Source organism: Myxocyprinus asiaticus, chromosome 40 (assembly GCF_019703515.2).
Source record: "Myxocyprinus asiaticus isolate MX2 ecotype Aquarium Trade chromosome 40, UBuf_Myxa_2, whole genome shotgun sequence".
Taxonomy (NCBI): Eukaryota; Metazoa; Chordata; class Actinopteri; order Cypriniformes; family Catostomidae; genus Myxocyprinus; species Myxocyprinus asiaticus.
The window spans coordinates 36,824,157-36,841,127 of NC_059383.1; the positions used below are offsets into that span (position 1 = coordinate 36,824,157).

Here is a 16,971-nt window from a genome sequence, read left to right on the forward strand (position 1 = left end):
ATGAAAGAAAAAGGAAAGCCTGATAGAAAGAATGCAAAATAAAAAGAGAACAAGGCAGACAGAGACAGACAGGGCATGGAAGTTTCTCTCTGGCCTGGATGTCCTGAGAGTTTGTCCCTGCAAGATGATCGGCTTGAACTGTGGAGGACTTCAATCTGATTAGACACCCAGGGCTGGTAGGGGCGGGGTTTCCTTTAGACTGGAGAAGTCTTTAGTGCTAAATCCCCCAAAGCCCCTCCCACACCACCTCTTCCTGTTGCTGCAGTCCAATCAGTGGCTGAATACTAAAAGGAGGCGGGCTGTGGGCGGGGACACTGTGTGTGGCTTTAACCACACACCCTCTCACACAAAAACACACACTACAGGAAGCAAACAGGTCCGACTTCTAGGTGAAAGCGTGATGTGGCTGTCATCTTCGGTAGATTGCTTATGCGTACAACAGGAAGTAGGGAGGGGTCTGACACCCGGAACAGGAAGTGAGCTTGTTGCCAGCGCCCATTCACTTGCTATGCAACAAAAAACGAATAACAAACATTTAGAAGGTAAATCAGTCAGTACATTTACATGCACAGTTTTAATCGAGCTACAGCAGGTTTTTGCGTTGTCGAGCTGCAGTCGTCATCTGTCTGTCCAAGTATAGATGACACAATGTGTAATCTAAATATTTGAAAAAAGGACATCAAATACAACGAGCGTCCCCTCTGTCTTTTGGAGCATGCACAAATGCAAGCCATTATCTAGGTCTGTTCGTCTGACTTCGCAAAAATCGGAGCGGTACGATTTCAGCCAGACTAAAGCGTTTACATGACATTATAAAAAGACCAATAATTGTTTTTGGCCCACTTAAAACTGAACTTTTAAAAGTGCATTTAAACTGTGTGGCTTCATGCATCTGTTTTGCATACATTTTAACACTCTGGCATGCTGATTCGACAATGATATTTTTTTTAAATTTTATTTCTTTTTATATTCTCCCCTTTTTCTCCCCAATTTGGAATGCCCAATTCCCAATGCACTCTAAGTCCTCGTGGTGGTATAGTGACTCGCCTCAATCCGGGTGTTAGAGGACGAATCTCAGTTGCCTCCACGTCTGAGACCGTCAACCTGCGCATCTTATCACGTGGCTTGTTGAGTGCATTACCGCGGAGACATAGCGCATGTGGAGGCTTCACGTTATTCTCCGCAGCATCCACGCACAACTCACCACGCGCCCCACCAAAAGCGAACCACATTATAGCGACCACGAGGAGGTTACCCCATGTGACTCTACCCTCCCTAGCAACCGGGCCAATTTGGTTGCTTAGGAGACCTGGCTGGAGTCACTCAGCACGCCCTGGATTCGAACTCACGTCTTTACTTGCTGAGCTACCCAGGCCCCGATTTAAGATATTGTTAAGATATTTCAGAGGCAACTCGAGTGGTGCTTGCCGCACTCACCGCCGCAGTGCTAGGGTGATTGCCAGGGCGTTGCTATGCGGTTGCTAGTGTTGTAAGTGGAATTCAGCATGTTGCTAGGGTGTTGCTAGTGTGCTCTGGATGGTTTCCAGGTCATTAAGTACTGGCAAAGGAGTAAAAATTCAAAAGTCTCTATGATATTCTGGTGTCTATATGGCTCGTGTCCCTCCTTTAATATAAGTCTATGGGTTTTCTTGCCTGTTTTATCATCCGCCAGATGAAAATCATCATTTCGATCACTTAGAATAGTAATAGCACACCTCTCCTCAAAAAGCCACATGATTTGAAGCATCATTCTCAGTCATTCACGTAGCAAAAATGGCATCACAATGACATTCTTACCCAGCATGTGTCTGCTAACACATCAGGCTCCAACATCTCTCCAGTCCACGCATAAAACCGAACAATATTCTCGGATGGGGGTTGGGAGGGGGTGTAGCTCCAGATCGTCACGTTTAGGCAGTGGATTGTGATTCGCTGCTCGGCTCCGGCGCTCAGCAAATGCAGGAAGTTCATCTGGACACGGCCAACACTGAATGCCAGCTGCAACCAGCCAGTGAAATAGCAGCAATCAGTAAGCCTGTTTACATGCACACCAATATGCTGATATCGCCCAAAATCATCTTATTTAAAAAGTCAGAGAAAGAAAGAAATCTGCGTTTACTTGACATTTGAAATGATTGCTTTATTCTCTGTTTTTGACGTCAAACCGTGAAGACATGTGCATACATTGGATAAGCCGGTAAGAATGCTGGTTAAAATGTTTCCATGCAACATGAAATCTGCGTAATAAGCTTCTGTGATCATAGGTGATTCTAAACCGAATTGTTTTTTCTAAACATGTTCTTTTCTCTCAAAATACAAGTAGAAGAGTTTTTGAAAATCAAAACTCAATAGGGTTAAAACAGATGATTTGTTTGCTTTGGAAACGTTGTCTGAATGTTACAGACCTTGGCTGTGGTGATGGGTCTGAGACAGGTTCGTCCGCCACCCGTGAAGTTGCACGTAACTTCTATAGAGTCAGAGGAGCAGCCCAGATTTGGGTCGATCCAATAAGTGCCTGAAAAATTAGGTTTAGGATTAGGTTATAAATACAGTATTTCAGTAAACACATACAGACTGTCCATTCATAAGACACAGATAAATCTGAAAGTAATTATGAGCAAAGCAGGGTTAAAGGAACAGTTCACCCAAAAATTCAAATCCTTTCATCATTTACTCACCCTCATGCCATCCCAGATGTGTATAACTTTCTCTCTTCTGCAGAACACAAATTAAGATTTTAGAACAATATCTCAGCTCCGTAGGCCCATACAATGCAAGTGAATGGTGGCTAGAACTTTGAAGCTCCAAAAAGCACAAAAAGGTAGCAAAAAAGTAATCAATAAGACTCCAGTGTTAAAGTCCACGTCTTCAGAAGTGAAATGATAGGTGTGGGTGACAAACAGATCAATTTTTAAGTCCTTTTTTACTATAAATTCTCCTCCCTGCCCAGTAGGTGGTGATATGCAAGAAGAAGGCGAATCGTCAAAAACAAAAGAAGAAGAAGAATGTGGAAGTGAAAGTGGAGATTTATAGTAAAAAAGTCTTAAATATTGATTTGTTTCTCACCCACACCTATCATATCGCTTCTGAAAACATGGATTAAACCACTGGAGTCTTCTGGATTACTTTTATGCTGCCTTTATGTGCTTTTTGGAGCTTCAGAGTTCTGGTCACCATTCAGTTTCATTGTATGGACCTACAGAGCTGAGATATTCTTCTAAACATCTTTATTTGTTTTCTGTTGAAGAAAGAAAGTCATACACATCTGGGATGGCATGAGGGTGAGTAAATGATGAGAGAATTTTCATTTTTGGGTGAACTATTGCTTTAAATAAACAAATCAAAGTAGAGTTTTACACCTTAAAATGGGGTAAATATGACTTTCAGACATTAACACATCCAATGATAAAAATGCATCATGAAGTAACAAAACTCACAGCCAATCAGAATATTTTTGAAGTATAATTGTAGCGCTACAATAATTTATGAGGAGCTGGATTTTGGACCAATGAGATTTCACTGTGTGCGGAGGTACACAGCACGGCACATTGAAAATAGGAACTTAGCAGCATAAATCTAGCTAACTTTTTTATATTTTATATATTTATATATAAATATGTAACTATTTATTGTAAATTGATAACATTATTCTTTGTTGTATTACCCTGGCATTAATATTGATTAAAAAAAAAATAGTAAATGCTGCTGTGCATTTCAAGATTAACACAGAAGAGATGTGATTTGTTAGGATACAGTGTAACACTGATGTAAAACCATTTTCAGGTCCCAGCTCACCATCGTGGAGTGTGTTCTGGCAGTCGTGCAGGTCTTTGCAGAGTCGAGCAGGATGATCTTGTGTGCCCAGTGGATTCTTCAGACTGTGGATCAGAGAACTCAAGTAATGGAGAGTTCGCAATATCTCTGGAGCTTGATCCAACATCGGCATTTCCAACAAACCCCGACCCTGAGAGGGACAACATTGAGACAGACTTTAAAACAGACCTTTGAGACCTCATCAAAAACTACTGTATACAGTGCAATCTGTAATGACATACATATGTCCTGCTAGTGAATAGTATTAGTGTGTGTTGTGTTTGAATGCTGTCACCTCAATTTTGTGTGTGTGTGTTTCCATAAAAACTGGCATGGCTACACCAAGACCATCTTGCTTCTGTTAAAACATATACAGCATATATACAGTGCATTCAGAAAGTATTCAGACCCCTTCATTTTTTCACATTTTGTTATGTTGTAGCCTTATGCTAAAATACTTTGAATTGGGGGTTTTTCTCCACATCAATATACACTGCATACCACATAATGACAAAGCAAAAAACAGATTTTTAATAACTTTACAAATTTATTTAAAGACAAAACTGAAATATCACATTGACATAAGTATTCAGACCCTTCGCTATTACACTTGAAAATTAGCTCAGGTGCATCCCATTTCTCGGGATCATGTTTGAGATGTTTCTACACTTTGATTGGAGTCCACCGGTGGCAAATTCAATTGATTGGACATGATTTTGAAAGGCACACACCTGTCTATATAAGGTCTCACAGCTGAAAATGCACATCAGAGCAAAAACCAAGCCATGAGGTCAAAGGAACTGCCTACAGAGCTCAGAGACAGGATTGTGTCGAGGCACAGATCTGGGGAAGGTTAAAATTTCGGCTGCATTGAAGGTTCCAAAGAGCACAGTGGCCTCCATAATTCTTAAAAGGAAGAAGTTTGGAACAACCAGGACTCTTCCTAGAACTGATTGCCTGGCCAAACTGAGCAATCGGGGGAGAAGGGCCTTGGTGAGAGAGGTGACCAAGAACGTGATGGTCACTCTGGTTGAGCTCAAGAGATCATGTGTGGAGATGGGAGAAACTTGCAGAAGGACAACCATCACTGCAACACTCCACCGATCTGGGCTTTATGGTAGAGTGGCCAGACAGGAGCCTCTCCTCAGTTCAAGACTCTCAGACTGTGAGAAACAAGATTCTCTAGTCTGATGAAACGAAGATTGAACTGTTTGGCCTCAATTCCAACATCAAGCCTGGAGGAAACCAGGCACCGCTCATCACCTGCACAATACCATCCAACAGTGAAGCAGGGTGATGGTAGCATCATGCTGTGGGGTGTTTTTCAGCTGCAGGGACTGGGGGATGGTCAGTGTTGAAGGAAAGCTGAATGCAGGAAAATACAGAGATATTCTGAATGAAAACCTGGTCCAGAGCACTCAGGACCTCAGACTGGGCTGAAGGTTCACCTTCCAACAGGACAGTGACCCTAAGCACACAGCCAAGACAATGCAAGAGTGACTTAGGGACAACTCTGTGAATGTCCTTGAGTGGCCCAGCCAGAGCCTGACTTAAACCCAATTGAACATCTCTGGAGAGATCTGAAAATGGCTGTCCACCGACGGTCCCCATCCAACCTGACAGAGCTTGAGAGGATCTGCAGAGAAGAATGGCAGAACATCCCCAAATCCAGGTGTGCAAAGCTTGTCGCATCATACCCAAAAAAACTTGAGGCTGTAATTGCTGCCAAATTTGTAAAGTTATCAAAAATCTGGTTTTTGCTTAGTCATTATAGGGTATGGAGTGTAAATTGATGTGATAAACATAATTTAAAGCATTTTAGCATAATGCAACCTAACAAAATGAGGGGTCTGAATACTTTCTGAATGCACTGTATATATATATATATATATATATATATTTATATATAAACACTCACAAATGAACTTAAGATGTAGAGATTGCACCATGCAATGAATGTGTGAACAGAAAATGTAATAATGTACTTACAAAGTTCAATGGGACTGCTGGTGGTCCCTTCAAAGAACAGAAACATAAAACAGTTAACCTTTGGGGACATTCGGGAACAACCTCAATTGGACAATCTATTTATTAATAAAGCAAATGGTGTTTTTATAAACTCTAAAAATGCAAAAGTTTTTCTTTTTTGTTTGCTCTATTAAACAGAAACATTAGAAGTCTATGGTATGTCCTCTTTTAGCCAAATAAACATGAGTATGTTGTCCTGATTGTTGGAAAAGAACTGATTGTTGTACCGGAGGTCCTGGAGGGCCATGCGGTCCTGGAGCTCCCTGGAAAAACACACAAATAAACAAATTAAAAATAGATGATTGACCATTACATAAACACAATCTTTGAATGATGGGATATTTTGTGTCTCTGTGTTTAAAGACTTACTCTAGGACCCTGAACACCCTGTATGGAAAAGAATGAACAAGTATGAGAAATCCATCTTTCTACTGCAATTTGGAGTATTATCAGAGACAGAGAGAGAAACTGAGAATCCATCTTCATATCTCACCATTTCTCCTTTGCTGCCAGTATCTCCTCTTGGGCCCTACAGACGTCAGTGAGAAATCAGAAGTCAATTGAAGCTCACACCGCAGACATGACCATCATTTTTACCATAGTTATGTGTGAAAGTGATGTGAAATATACTCACTAGATTACCAATAGGGCCAATTACACCAACAGGTCCAGCTATACCCCCTCTACCCTGAAAACAACATCCCAGCAGAACAATATAACAACAAGAACAGACAAACAGGTAAGACTGATAGAAGGATATCTATCTATCTATCTATCTATCTATCTAGACAGACAGACAGACAGATGGATAGATATACATACTGTATAATTAGACAGACAGACAAAAAGATAGACAGGAGAGACAGACAGAAAGACATGTAGGCGGACAGATAGATGACAGATAGAAGGACGGACAGACAGACACCCAGACTGATACATAGACAGACAGACAGATAGATAAACACACAGACAGGTAGATAGACAGACAGATAGACAGACAGATAGATACACAGACAGACAGATAAACATACAGATAAATGTAAAGATAGTTGGCAGACAGACAAACAGACAGACAGACAGAGAGATAGATAGACTAATGTACAGACAGACAGACAGATTAATGTACAGATAGTAGATAGACAGACAGACAGACAGACAGACACGACAGACAATGGGACAATAGTACAAAACATGATGTGTGTGTACTCACCATGCTGCCCTGGGGTCCTTTAGGTCCCTGAATCCCCTTTGGTCCAAAGTCTCCAGGTGGCCCCTAAATAAACATCCATTTTAAACATCAAGCTCACAAAAACAAACAAATACACAGCTATTCATCAGACTAATGCTAATGTGTGTGTGTGTGTTTGTGTGTGTATTATCAACAACACCAGACCATTTCCAAATTGGAACATTATTGACCACAAACACCATGAAAACATGTGGCTATTTATCACTGTGTGTGTGTGTGTGTGTGTGTGTGTGTTTGTATGTGTGTATGTGTTTGTGTGTGTGTGTGTGTGTGTATGTTTGTGTGTTTGTGTGTATGTGTGTTTGTGTGTGTGTGTGTGTGTATTATCAAAAACACCAGACCATTTCCAAACTGGAACATTATTGACCACAGACACCATTAAAACATGTGGCTATTTATGACTGTGTGCATTTGTGTGTGTGTGTGTGTGTGTGTGTGTGTGTGTGTGGGCGGGTTTGGGTGGTTTCCGAGGACTTTTTAGTGGTAATTACAAGGGTATTATGCTATAAATGTGGTTTATGAGGACATTTCTAGTGTCCCCATAATCTTAAAAAACATACTAAACGATGTTTTATTGAAAATGTAAAAATGCAGAAAGTTTTTTGTGAGGGTTAGGTTTAGGGGTAGGGTTAGGGTTAGGGGATAGAATCTATAGTTCGTACAGTATAAAAATCATTATGTCTATGGAGAGTCCTCATAAGGATAGCTGCACCAACATGTGTGTGTGATTAGCTAGCATTAGTCGTCTTCATTTCCATAACTCTACTATAGAGTCTAAAGACTAAAAGCATTTAAAAGTCTGCATAAATTAGGACACCAGAGTAACTTCACAACCATCCTGACTTGTCCTGTTTTATGAGTTTACAGGTCCAGGGTCTCAGACACACAGTTAATCAAGACAAAACCGCGTTCTAGCTTCTTAACTAACAAACAAACTAAACAAAAACAAAAAACATTCATGCTAATATGAATTATGAAGCTCTTTGTGAGAGTGTCTGAAGACATGCTTCCCAGAGGAAGAAATTGTTTAAAAAGGATAAATCTCATCTCTGCTAGTTTCATTTGGCCACACACACACACTCTTTTTTTGGGTTGTTTTTCACCATGAATAATAAATGAAATGTGTTACCTTTTAAACTGGCAAAGACACTCACCTTTGGTCCAAACATTCCAAGTATCCCTGGAAAACCCGGTTCCCCGATGTCACCCTAAATTGAAGACTGCTATTAATGCTGTATTCCAAAATTAATTAATTAGTTGGTTTGGGGAGTTCACAGTAAAGATTTTTTGAACAGCATTTGTGGCATATTTCACTGTGTTTAAGTCTGTGTGTAGTACTCACAGGTTGGCCCTTAGGGCCCCGGTCACCCTGGGTTCCAGGAAGGCCCATTCCTCCCTTAAACCCTCTCTTTCCTGAGGGGCCAGCGTGCCCGGGAAGGCCCCTCTCACCCTATTCATAAACATACATAACACACACATCAGAACAATGCAGTGGAGATAAATTATATGATATTATTTTGCATTTCAATAGTTACTTTGATAGTGAGATAATTATCCTCAGGGTTATGAAATAACCACTAACAAAAGCCTTCATCAGCCAAAATCAAAGGACAATGCATCTACATGTATTTCCTCAGTTAATTCGGGATTTTAACAATAAAACTTTATAGTTCATACAAAATCATTTGGTTTAACCATTGACCCACAACACTTACATAGTTTACTAATTTTAACCACTAATAGTTCTAAAGATAACTAATATTGACATTATTCATTCATTTTCTGTTATAGCATAATTTCATGTACAGCTGCTTTGAAACAACGCCTGTTGTGAAAAGCACTATCCAAATCAATTTGACTTATTCTCTGACCTTTGGACCAAATGATCCCTGATCGCCTGGTAACCCAGGTACGCCAGCTTTGCCAGGGGCACCTGGTTTACCATGCAAACCGAATTCACCATCGTCTCCTTGATCACCCTGAAAGAAACAGAGAATTTACATGGCAAACAAGAATCAAACATTTGTAGAACGTTAGCGGACCTAGTACAGACCCCTGGGGTACTTGTGCAATTAAAGGAACAGTTCCAGGGGCCTGGGTAGCTCAGTGGTAAAATACGCTGGCTCATACCGGATAGAGACTTTTGAATTTTTACTCCTTTGCCAGTACTTAATGACCTGGAAACCATCCAGAGCACACTAGCAACACCCTAGCAACATGCTGAATTCCACTTACAACACTTGCAACCGCATAGCAACGACCTGGCAATTACCCTAGCACTGCGGCGGTGAGTGCGGCAAGCACCACTCGAGTTGTCTCTGAAATATCTTAACAATATCTTAAATCGGGGCCTAGGTAGCTCAGAAAGTAAAGATGCTGGCTACCACCCCTGGAGTCGTGAGTTCGTATCCCAGGGTGTGTTGAGGGACTACAGCCAGGTCTCCTAAGCAACCAAATTGGCCCAGCTGCTAGGGAGGGTAGAGTCACATGGGGTAACCTCCTCGTGGTCGCTATAATGTGGTTTGTTCTCGGTGGGGCGCATGGTGAATTGAGCGTGGTTGCCGCGGTGGATGGCGTGAAGCCTCCACATGCGCTATGTCTCCGTGGCAACGCGCTCAACAAGCCACGTGATAAGATGCGCGGGTTGACTGTCTCAGACGCGGAGGCAACTGGGATTCGTCCTCCGCCACCCGGACTGAGGCGAATCACTAGGCGACCACAAGGACTTAGAACGCATTGGGAATTGGGCATTCCAAATTGGGAGAAAAAGGGGAAAAATCCCCCCCCCCCCAAAAAAAAAAAAAAAAAAAAAAAAAGGAACAGTTCCAATCAGTGAAAATTCTCTCATCATTTATTCACCCTCATGCCATCCCAGATGTGTATGACTTTCTTTCTTCTGCAGAACACAAATGAAGATTTTTAGAAGAATATGTCAGCTCTGTAGGTCAAAGTGAATGGTGGCCATAAAAGGACTTAAATATTGATCTGTTTCTCACCTCAAAAGGACATAATCATGTCGCTTCTGAAAAACATGGATTAAACAACTGGAGTCGTATGGATTATTTTTATGCTGCCTTTATATGCTTTTTGGAGCTTCAAAGTTCTGGCCACCATTCATTTGGACCTACAGAGCTGACATATTCTTATAAAAATCTTTGTTTGTTCCACAGAAGAAACAAAGTCATGGGATGGCATGAGGGTGAGTAAATAATGAGAGAATTTTCCTTTTTGGGTGAACTATCCCTTTAATGTATTTCTGGATCATAGATCAGGAATCTCAAGATGAATTCTTACTGGTATTCCTTTGCTTCCATCTTTCCCTGGAATCCCATCCATGCCAGGAACTCCCTCCTGTCCTTCTCGACCCACAGAACCTTTCGGACCGGGCAACCCAACCACACCCTGATGAAAAGAGAGAGCTGGTCATTTAGTCCATTATAAAGCATGAAAGACAAGTTGTTCAAAAAGGTTCTCAAAAACTGTCAATAAATGCCAGTCATATTTGACAGTTTGATGATCTGATTTTGAGAGATTTGTATTCAGAGTTCTGAATTTCTTATACAGCATATTATATATATATATATATATATATATATATATATAGTAAATAGGGATTGACAAGGAAGGGACCTCGAATTGAGACTCAAACTCGGGTCACCCGAGATGTTACAGTACCATGCATATGTCAGAGCACTGCCCACAAGGCTTCGTCTCCAACCTGAATTTCTTTATAATCAAAAAACCTTTAATTTTATTATCGAAATTTTTACAGCTAATTCCACCTATAAAAATTAATAAATAAATAAATAAAAACTCTTTAAAAATATACATTTATAAATTACACCACAAAAATCTTCAATTTTGTTAAATGTCACATTTTTTGTCTAAATTTATTTATTTGGCAGATGCTGCAAGACACTATTCAAAGTGACTTACAGTGCATTCAAGTTAAATGTTTAATCTGTATGTGTGCATCTCCCTGGGTATCGAACCCATAGCTAATTTGTGAGATTCCTCTACTAAAATAATACTTTTATTTTATTTTTATAATTTATTATTATTATAATAATAATTGTATAAGAGTTGTATCTTACTGGTGATCCTCTGCTGCCACGCTCACCCTGTTGACCCTGTTTACCCTTCTGACCCTTTGAGGGAAAGAAAAAGGGATGGAGAATAACACAAAGCATGTGAGAAAGTGAAAGTAATGCCAGAATATAAACCACAGACAAAGAATTAATACTATACAGCGTTAAAAAACACACGTACACACACATCTAGCCCATATTGCTGTTTTATGTGACATGGCTGTGATTTCTACCATATGTTGTTTACAGCAGTCACTCTAAAGCATAAGTAACACAATCTGAATCCAATCCAGACAAAACAAATGCACACACGCAAACACAGATATGAAGAACACATAGCTTTACCTGTTCTCCTTTGGATCCTTTGGGGCCTTGTGTTCCATGCGGACCAGGATTGCCCTAAAAACACATTAAAAAACATGAAAGAAAGTGTGTGTGAGTGTGTTTACATGCATGTAGTTGTGTAATAATTAAAATCATAATGTACTCACAGGAAGCCCAGGAGCACCGGGTTTGCCTCTTAAACCATCAACACCCTGCTGGCCCTGCACATCCAAACAAACAATGTCAAGAACCTCTCCAAGAAAGAAATAATATTTAGCAAAAAGCCAATTATATACAGTATGCTATATGAAAATTAATACATTAAAGACAACTGAAACTATATAAATATATATATATATATATATATATTTTTTTTTAACCCTTTTTCTACCCAATTTGGAATGCCCAATTCCCAATGCACTCTAAGTCCTCGTGGTGGCGTAGTGACTTGCCTCAATCCAGGTGGCAGAGGACGAATCTCAGTTGCCTCCGCATCTGAGATCGTCAATCCATGCATCTTATCACGTGGTTTGTTGAGCGCGTTACCGTGGAGACACAGCGCATGTGGAGGCTTCACGCCATCCACTGCGCCATCCACGCACAACTCACCACGCGCCCCACCGAGAGTGAACCACATTATAGCGACCACGAGGAGGTTACCCCATGTGACTCTACCCTCCCTAGCAGCTGGGCCAATTTGGTTGCTTAGGAGACCTGGCTGGAGTCACTCAGCACGCCCTGGGATTCGAACTAGCGACTCCAGGGGTGGTAGTCAGCATCTTTACCACTGAGCGACCCAGGCCCCGATTTTTATATTTTTAAGAAAATATTCTTGGTGCTTGGCCGTGCAAAACTCATCGGCACAATGCTAAGGTTCTGTTGGTGGTTCCCAGGGTGCCTAGGGTGTTCTGGGAGATTGCTAGGTGGTTGTTATGCAGTTGCTAAAGTGATTGGTTTTATGTGTGTTGCTATGCAGTTTCTATTGTATTCTGAGTGGTTTAAAATGCATTGTTATGCAGTGGCTAGGGTGCTGTGAGTGGTTGCCAGGGTGTTGCTATGTGTTTCCTAAAGTCTTCTGAGTGGTTTTAAGTGTGTTGCTATGCAGTTGCTAAGGTATTCAGGGTGGTTTACTAGCCAAAGTAAAAGGAGTCCACCCCCAAGTCTCTTTGATATTCTAGTCTCTAGATAGGTCTCGGTCCCGCGTTCAATGTAAGTCTAAGTGATTTTTTTCACCCGTTCTATCATCCACTACGTCAATCGTAAGTCCAATATTGAGAAAAAAATAGCACACCTCTCCCCCCGATTTGAGGCATCATTCATGTCTGTAGCACCAACGATGCAGGATGAGTTATGTGCTGAAATGTAATACTTAAGGAAACCTACATATATATGAATGACTCGCACCCTCAGTGTCTCGCAAAGTGGGTGCGAGACACTGTGGCTTGAAGGCCTCTCCAGGTCTCCGTCTAAACATCAGATGACCAGGTGGAGTATCGGTGATGATCTGGGGGTGCTTCAGCAAGGCTGGAATCGGGCAGATTCGTCTTTGTAAAGGACGCATGAATCAAGCCACGTACAAGGTTATCCTGTAAGAAAACTTGCTTTCTTCTGCTCTGACAATGTTCCCCAACTCTGAGGATTGGTTTTTCCAGCAGGACAATGCTCCATGCCACACAGTCAGGTCAATCAAAGTGTGGATGGATGACCACCGGATCAAGCCCCTGTCATGGCCAGCCCAATCTCCAGACCTGAACCCCATTGAAAACCTCTGGAATGGGATCAAGAGGAAGATGGATGGCCACAAGCCACCAAACAAAGCCGAGCTGCTTGAATTTTGCACCAGGAGTGGCATGAAGTCACCCAACAGCAATGTGAAAGACTGGTGGAGAGCATGCCAAGACGCATGAAAGCTGTGATTGAAATATGTAAATATGTATTTCTTTATTATAAGTATTCTAATTATATCTCTTAATTATATCTATTTTCTTTAAATATTTTCTATGCATACTGTTTTTAAACTGGAGCTGACCTGCAGAAAAAAAGAATTTCATTGCCTATGCCTGTGTGTATTTTTGTGTGAAAAATAATACCACTAATAATATTTAGTATTTATCTGTCCAAAGATCTTTTTCTTAAATATTAAAACACTTACTTCTCTCTACACCAATCATACACTTTTGCTGGGGGATATTTTGGGAAAGTGAAAGTCTGAAATCTCTGCCAAACAGTCTTAAAAAATCCTTCATCTTAAACAATGTAATCTATAACACATTTCTTACGATTACTTAATCAGCATATTATAAACAGCCTTAAATCTATTTAGCTGGTTCTTGATCTGTTATAGGAATGTCACATTTCGTCGTGAGCAGGCATCACACTAGTAAATGATCTAATTCACTTCATATGTGATAAGGCAATAGTTTGCTCTCTGAGTTTTAATAGGTATCTCACCACGTATCCTGGATCTCCTGACTCGCCCCTGTCACCTCGCTTTCCTATTGGTCCCTGAAAACACACAAAACCCAAACACATAAAAATATGAATACTTCTAATGACATTAGGGATAAACTGCAGACAGAGATGAAGAGTGAAGATGAGAGCGACTCACTCTGAGTCCTGTTGGACCGGTTGGGCCCTCCACCTTCCCATCATCCCCCTGTTCACCCTACAGCATTACAAAATGCAAAACAACTCATGATTCTAGAAAGCTGAAAGGAGAATATCTGATATCTGTGACAGAGATAAGGATTTGAGTGTAATGTATTTATCAACACCAAAGAAATGAAACAGTGATATCATGGTACAGTGATAGTTTCAGATTGTAATGTGATGGTACTGTTATTGCTTTTAAATGGCACTGTAAGCTACTTCAAAGAATACCATGTGAGCATGGTAGTGCTCACAGGTTTTAATGCGTTTTTTTCCAAAGTGTATTTTTAAGATAATACCATGGTATTTTTTTGTAAGTTCCACGTTTTCAAGTACATTTTAGTGCATATACCCCCACCCCCACCCCAACCAAACACACACACACACACACACACACACACACACACACACACACAATCTTAAATGCTTATGCTACTAAACATCTCATGACCGAGGTGTTTGAGCGAAGATTTAGTTAAGCTGTGTTAGAGGGTGCGTGAAATTAAAACATCACAGCACGGTTCCTGTCTGAGCTACCAAACAGGTCAGAACAATAACCTCTGCAAACCAACCAATTAAATGAAAAGAAAAAAAAGGAAAAAAAGAAAGAAAAAAAAAAACGTCGTAAGCATAAGGTGCCGAAATGTAACATGTGAGGACAAAATCGTGAGGGATCTTAATTAGAATAAAGAAAACAGTCAAGGAATTTCCAGGTCATATTTCATCCCAAAATCAGAAGACAACATTTTAGAAAGCATATTTTCCATAAAGAAAATGTAACATAATTTGTTTTTTTTCTTCCTGTTTTTTTTTTTTTTTTTGCATTGTGACATTATCATCATGACAATTATATACAGTATATATATATATATATATATATATATATATATATATATATATATATATATATATTTTATTATTATTTTTTTTTTTTTTATTTTTTTTTTTTTATATACAATTACAAGTATATATGATGGTAGAATTTGTTTGATTTGATTTAAAAAAAAAATAATAAAAAAAATAATAATAATCATTATTATTATTATTATCCAGGGTTTTTTTTTTATTACTGTTTTACAGTAACAAAAATGACATTATTTTGCATTATAGTGATGCAAATTTTGGAAATTCAATGTGCTTTACTGTCATTAAAATAATCACAATGCAATGCAAAACATGCAAGACACAAAGCAATGCAAATCATATTAGTGGTGCTAAAATAGGCGTTATTTTCTTCATGCAAAATATTATTTCATTTATTTTCTTTTTATTTTGGGGTGACATAAGACCTGGACATTTGTTTATATGATTTAACCATGAAGCTCACATCGGTCTACAATGCAGGTCACAGGTAAAAATTCAGATACCAATCCAAGATTATAAACAAAATGGAACATGGGAAGAAATTCTACCTTTTCACCTTTCGGTCCTGGGGGTCCCATTGGACCCTGAGGTCCATGATGACCCTGCAGTGAGAGGAAGAGATTTCATGCACTGTTCCACTAGCTGACCTAATATGAGTTGATACATGTGTGCACTTGGAATGAATAAATGCTGATGTGCTAATATAATATAATCATGTGATGTTATTTATGCTTGTCTCTCTCGCACCTCATATCCTGAGATGCCCGGATCACCCTGCAGCCCCATCCGCCCTGGAGCACCCTGTAAACAGAGAGGAAGAGGATGAGACAGACAGTCATGTGAGAATTGGGACTGTTTTCACTACTTTCACTGCACTTGATTTATTATTATTTCTTAACTCTATTGAAATGATCAGATAGAGACACATGATCTGTTCCTATGCGGTTTCTAGGGTGTTCTTTGTGGTTGCTAGGGTATTTACATAATGGCTCAATTCAAAAGAGCCCACACCCAAGTCTCTATGATAATGATTGCATAGTCTCAAATAACACATTTGATTGAATGGAAAAGTATTAGCACACCTGTCCTCAAAAAGCCACATGATTTGAGCTTTTGTTTGTAACACAAATGGTTTGGAATGAGTTATATTCCAAAGTTGAATTCTTAAGGCCCCGGCATACTAAGTTCTTCTTCGTTCTTAACTCAGAGCCAAAAAGAAGTTCAAAACAGCTGGCAACAACATACTGCTTGTGAACATACAGACAGCGTCCATGCTGCTGGAGGAGGCATTTAGAGGAGCATTTAAATATGAGGATGCTCAAGACTACATTTAACACATCAACTAATATGAAATTCAAATGTGTTATCAATGACTTCATGTTTCATTTTATGAATTCACACGAGATCAGCAAAATAAGCTGTTTTAACTACACAATGATGATTTAAAGTAATATATCTGCAGTAGATAATGTGTAATTTGTAATGTTTACATTCTGTATTAATGACGCTAATGTGCTAACATACTATACATGGCCATAATTAACACCGATTACACTCTGTTATTGTAATTTATGATACCACTGATACTACTGCAAAGATGGGTGTATAAAAGAGTGTTAATGGGTAGAATACAAACAAAAGATTGATGATAGGCATATCTCTCTTTGGGTAGATGCATGAATGGCTTTCGGCTATAGACGGCACATGGGTGAAGCAGCATATTAAACAACAGAGTGAATGGGCACTTAAGAGTATTTGAGTAGATTGTATTCCTTTTGTAGACTAATTAAACAAAACAAAAAAAAATCACATAACATGTTCTTGGAAAATGTCTTTACGCAAACAATCGTACAGATGTAGGTTGATTTGCACCTGCTTGCTAATAACTCTGCATGCCTGATCTTAACTGACTGAACAGGAATTAGTTGTCGGACTCAAAGTAGGAGGAGCTCCAGG

General features: G+C 39.8%; 1 protein-coding gene across 1 annotated transcript in view; it reads right to left on the reverse strand.

The window, feature by feature from the left end:
- Positions 1-350: 350 nt before the first annotated feature.
- Positions 351-16,971, reverse strand: part of LOC127431169 (collagen alpha-1(XXVII) chain A-like) — an 85,371-nt gene continuing 68,750 nt past the window's right edge. Inside the window, exons 40-61 of the mRNA XM_051681470.1 lie at positions 15,763-15,816; positions 15,564-15,617; positions 14,111-14,167; positions 13,954-14,007; positions 11,670-11,723; positions 11,524-11,577; positions 11,185-11,238; positions 10,385-10,492; positions 8,962-9,069; positions 8,433-8,540; positions 8,245-8,298; positions 7,052-7,114; positions 6,476-6,529; positions 6,335-6,370; positions 6,211-6,228; positions 6,069-6,104; positions 5,803-5,829; positions 4,109-4,171; positions 3,796-3,964; positions 2,406-2,515; positions 1,798-1,998; positions 351-506 (exon numbers count right to left, since the gene is read on the reverse strand). Of these exons, the coding sequence (XP_051537430.1) occupies positions 360-506; positions 1,798-1,998; positions 2,406-2,515; positions 3,796-3,964; positions 4,109-4,171; positions 5,803-5,829; positions 6,069-6,104; positions 6,211-6,228; positions 6,335-6,370; positions 6,476-6,529; positions 7,052-7,114; positions 8,245-8,298; positions 8,433-8,540; positions 8,962-9,069; positions 10,385-10,492; positions 11,185-11,238; positions 11,524-11,577; positions 11,670-11,723; positions 13,954-14,007; positions 14,111-14,167; positions 15,564-15,617; positions 15,763-15,816 (1,683 nt within the window). The 3' untranslated portion in view covers positions 351-359. The remainder of the gene's footprint in view (positions 507-1,797; positions 1,999-2,405; positions 2,516-3,795; positions 3,965-4,108; positions 4,172-5,802; positions 5,830-6,068; positions 6,105-6,210; positions 6,229-6,334; positions 6,371-6,475; positions 6,530-7,051; positions 7,115-8,244; positions 8,299-8,432; positions 8,541-8,961; positions 9,070-10,384; positions 10,493-11,184; positions 11,239-11,523; positions 11,578-11,669; positions 11,724-13,953; positions 14,008-14,110; positions 14,168-15,563; positions 15,618-15,762; positions 15,817-16,971) is intronic.